At 36.0% G+C, this 4,489-nt stretch overlaps 1 protein-coding gene across 2 annotated transcripts; it reads left to right on the forward strand.

The window, feature by feature from the left end:
- The first annotated feature begins 1,109 nt into the window (after positions 1–1,109).
- Positions 1,110–4,223, forward strand: PolI (DNA polymerase iota). Of its 2 annotated transcripts, none has more exons than XM_073957928.1 (3): positions 1,110–1,294; positions 1,579–2,573; positions 2,636–4,223. In XM_073957928.1, exons 2-3 carry the CDS (start codon positions 1,602–1,604, stop codon positions 3,998–4,000), a joined length of 2,337 nt encoding a protein of 778 aa, XP_073814029.1. In that variant the 5' UTR covers positions 1,110–1,294; positions 1,579–1,601; the 3' UTR covers positions 4,001–4,223. The 2 variants fall into 2 exon arrangements, with proteins under 2 accessions (XP_073814029.1, XP_073814020.1); XM_073957919.1 differs by having other exon boundaries at positions 1,137–1,325.
- Positions 4,224–4,489: the final 266 nt, after the last annotated feature.

Raw genomic sequence — 4,489 nt, forward strand, 5'->3', positions numbered from 1 at the left:
AGAACCTGCAAGAAGCTACTAATTTTTACTACGATAACATTTTTTCCTTTATGTTATCGGAAAAAATAGTGAAAATTAGTAGATTCTTGCAGTTCTGGAACAGACCACAAATCATGGCACAATTACCCAGGTAGTGGCTTCGTAAAATTTTGAATATATTATGTCAAAACTTTCTTTATGTTGTTGGGGAAATTACAACAAAAATATTTTTTTATAAAGGGTTTTGACTTTTCATATTCGATCAGCTGGTAGTTCTGCCATGCACCATATGCTTTTTCATATGTATAACATCAGCAGGGGCTGGATTCTTGTTCTATGAAATATTGAAATGAAAAATATTTGCCTTATAAAATTTTTCATTTGACATTTATTTCCTTTATAAAACTTTTCATTTCAAATTTTCATAGAACGAGAATTGAGCCCCTGGTCTGTATATTAGTATACCAAAAGTGACTACATACATGTAAAAAAGCATATGGTGTAATATAGCCATAACCACGCACGTTGCGCACTAAAGGGCTGTTTACACCATCTATCAATGTCGTATGAGATGTCAAATTTTCTACCTGCGAATGTTGTACACATAGTGTGACCACCATGAAAATTTTCATCTATCAAAATGATTTGGCAACTCATATGTAAATTTTTCATTTAGGGAGCGCTCTATTTGATACGGCATTCTCGTATGTAAACATAAATTTATCAGCTGTTTTCTGGCATTCTCAAAAACAAACTGAAAAACTAAATCTTTCAAAAAAGAAAATGGAAAGTTATGTATATTTAAATATTTAGAAAAGTAAATAAATGGTGTTTATAATGTTATTTTCAGATCGATTGGTCGAAAGAAGCAGTCTTGGATATGATTGCTTTGTGGCAAAAACATGAACATTATAAATAAATATAAACAATGACAAAAACAGCTGTTTTTATATTTATAGGTTATGTCATACGAAAATAACACTTGTAGGTATGAACGCGCAAATTTAAAGTTGTATGGATGACGTCAATTTTGACAAACATAGAGAATGTCGAATGGGTGAAAGAAATGATAGCTCATATGACATTGATAGATGGTGTAAACAGCCCTTAACCATTCAACAACTATTTGCAATACCCATTTTGCAACGCATAATCATACTCTAATAAACAACTCTGTGGAAAGTTTTAATTTGAAGACAAATAGATGATAACTAAGGAATAAAAAATATTAAAACTATTAAATTGTTACTAGAAAGAGAAGTGATTTGCTACGAATCTGATGTGCAACAAGTTACATTTGTTAATCTTTGATATTGTACGTTTTTTAACAATTCACTTTAGGGCTGGTACTGTTAAAATCTATTGAAATAATTATAAAAAAAAATCATCATAAATCATATGAGATATTGTATATATGTATGTACATTCGTAATACATATTATGAGTACGGAATCAAGCATAAGTTTGTATTTGCCTCAAAACTCTGTGCCCAATGTCATGAGTATTGCGCCGTTTGCATCACGAAATATTGTCCCCGCTAATATTAAACGATTTTCTTTGTAAACAAATAATCGTTGATTCTTGTTTTTATTTTTTCAGATAGGCGGCATACCATTTGCAAAATGGATTTTTCCAGCATTATGCAGAAAAATGAGCCCCACCAGCGTACTATTATTCACATAGACATGGATTATTTTTACGCTCAAGTCGAAGAGATTAGGGATCCGTCGTTGAAATCGAAACCATTGGGTATACAACAAAAGAACATTGTCGTAACGTGTAATTATAATGCTCGAGCTAAAGGTGTTAAAAAACTTATGCTGGTTTCTGAAGCAAAAAAATTGTGTCCTGATTTGGTATTAGTCGTTGGCGAAGATTTAACTCCTTATCGACAAATGTCACAAAAAATATTCGAAATTCTGCTCAATTACACGCCTTTAGTAGAAAAGTTGGGATTCGATGAAAATTTCATGGATGTTTCAATGCTGGTGGAAAGAAGAGAACAAGAAAAAAACCAACAGGACAGTGATGACATAGATGTATCTACTGTTGCTGGTCACATATACCCTTCCGACGGAACGACATTGAATGCATGCCGCTGTGGTTGCGCATATCGCTTGGCATTGGGAACACAGATTGCACAAGAAATAAGGGAAGAGATAAACTTAAAACTAGGCCTGACCTGTTGTGCGGGTATTTCCTACAACAAACTATTGGCTAAACTTGTTGGATCCCAGTATAAACCAAATCAACAGACTGTTTTAGTTTCTTCGCATGCTGAGCAGTTTATGAGGGAATTATGCGATTTGAACCGGATCACTGGTATTGGCCAGAAAACTGAATCTCTACTATTAGAAAGTGGTGTTAAGAATGTCGAAGAACTACAGAGTTGCGATATAGATTTCCTAAAGAAAAAGTTTGGATTTGAAACTGCCACAAAGTTAAAGGATCTTGCATTCGGACGAGATAATTGTCCTGTCCGCCCAACAGGCAAACCTAAAACTATTGGTTTGGAGGACTCCTGCAAACCGATTTCGGTCAGAACTGACGTTGAGGACCGATTTCGTTTACTTCTGCTTAGATTAATGGAACAGGTAAAAACATAAAAAGCATTAAGTTGTTGTGAAATTATGCAGAGTTATACATCTCTTTTTAGGTTGCTGAAGATGGTCGTATTCCAATATGTATCAAGGTAGTTTTGAGGAAGTTCGACTCACAGAAAAAGAGTAGCCATCGCGAAACCAAACAAGCCAATATACTGCCTTCACTTTTTAAGTCATATTCATGCGCTGATACTGGAGGTCCTAAAGTGGTACTAGCAGATGGTGCCCAAGAGAAGCTTCTGAAAATAATTATGCGTCTATTTGAAAGAGTCGTCGATCTAAACAAACCATTTAATATTACACTTATAGGCCTGGCTTTCTCTAAATTTCAGCAGCGTAAAGTAGGCTCGTCATCAATTGCAAACTTTCTTATTAAAAAGACCGATCTGGAAGTTCAGTCTATTACGTCCTTGACCAACACAGATGTTGACGCCAATGGTGCTAATGCTGATGGTATGCCCACTATCAATTCTAATCAACCCAATAATGACAACGAAGCATTTCGTTCATCGCCTACCACCTTTCAACCAAGTGATCAATTCTATCGCCGACGTACTACCGCGGCATCTCCAATTCCCATGCTTGTGGATAACGGTTCTGAATCTGGAGCAACGAATTCTGACTTTTCAGATTTTTCAGAAACTGAGGTTGAACCTTCTCCGAAAAAGAGTAGGATAAGTCGTTTGCTGCTAAATAAGCGACGCTGTTTTGGCAATTCTGCAATATATAATTCACCATGTGAGTCAGCAGCAGATGTTGCATCGCCAAGTAAACTGCGAGTTTGTGATTTGCGGTTGAACTCTCGAGACAGTGACAGAGATTTTTCAATGACGTCATGTCCATCACTATCACCGTCCCTAACAAGTGCCTCTTCCAATAATATGCCGACATCTCCATTGTCGCACTCAAAAACTGCCACAAATCAGATCATGTCCGTTCAAACCTCAAGTCTATCGGATAGTTTAGAAGATTTTCGCACAAACGCTTTAATTTTTTCTCAGCAGCACGCAATTTCTTCTCCCTCAAACGCAAATAATACTCTCATGGACTCTAGTACTGAACCCGATCAAAATGAGAGTACCGAAAATGATAAACATATTTCTATTCCGAACGACATAACTCCTAAAACCGGTAATCTTGCAAACATTCCGTGTCCAGCTGGCGTTGATCCTCAGGTTTTCAATGAGTTACCAATTGATGTCCAAAACGAATTGATAGCTTCGTGGCGAAGTTCCCTGGCAGCAGCCGCTGCAGCTGTAGCTAATGGTGCATTATCTTCACTCGGATCTAATGGGACAGCTAACGCATCACAAACATCCAGTACGGCAAATAGCACCGCCAAAGCAGTTGGCGGAGGAGTAAATTCGAATACCACACAAAAGAATACTCTTTATCGGTATTTTTTAAGAAATAAGTAACGTTTTTGTTATTCTTGTTTGAAATCTAGACACTCGAATGCTTCCTCTACGTTCATAAAAAACTGCACTAAATAAAACGATTTTGTACGGATCAGCAAAACAAACAGCAAAGTTTGAAGTGACTTTTTAATTTTATTATTGCTAAAATACCTTATAAAATATGTATATTATTAAAAATAAATCCAGTTAAGAGGTTTATACTCACTAAACATAAATACATTAACATATATTTGTTTACATTGATTGGGATTCCAGAAAAACTATACAACGTTTGCGTTGTCGTACTTCAACAGGCGACATCGTACTTCATACAAATACAAAGATGTTCAAATTAACGTTTAATGTTGGCAAACCCTCTCACCTCTCTTCTTTAAACCTAAATCGTATATACGGCTATGTTCTGAGACACACTTCACCTCTCACTTCATGCCTCAAGCATTTTGTACACCCCATTTACTCCTATTTTTTGCTTCTTTCTTGGGGCTAAGA

This window comes from Musca autumnalis, unplaced genomic scaffold, assembly GCF_047663935.1.
Source record: "Musca autumnalis isolate F117 unplaced genomic scaffold, ASM4766393v1 scaffold_1, whole genome shotgun sequence".
NCBI classification, from domain to species: Eukaryota; Metazoa; Arthropoda; class Insecta; order Diptera; family Muscidae; genus Musca; species Musca autumnalis.

Excerpts from the sequence above, each read along its gene's own strand:
- PolI (XM_073957919.1), top strand. The coding sequence starts at position 1,259 with ATGTGCAACAAGTTACATTTGTTAATCTTTGATATTGTACGTTTTTTA. Across the intron at positions 1,326-1,578 it reads AACAATTCACTTTAGGGCTG|ATAGGCGGCATACCATTTGC; the intron begins GTACTGTTAAAA and ends TTATTTTTTCAG. Across the intron at positions 2,574-2,635 it reads TGCTTAGATTAATGGAACAG|GTTGCTGAAGATGGTCGTAT; the intron begins GTAAAAACATAA and ends ATCTCTTTTTAG.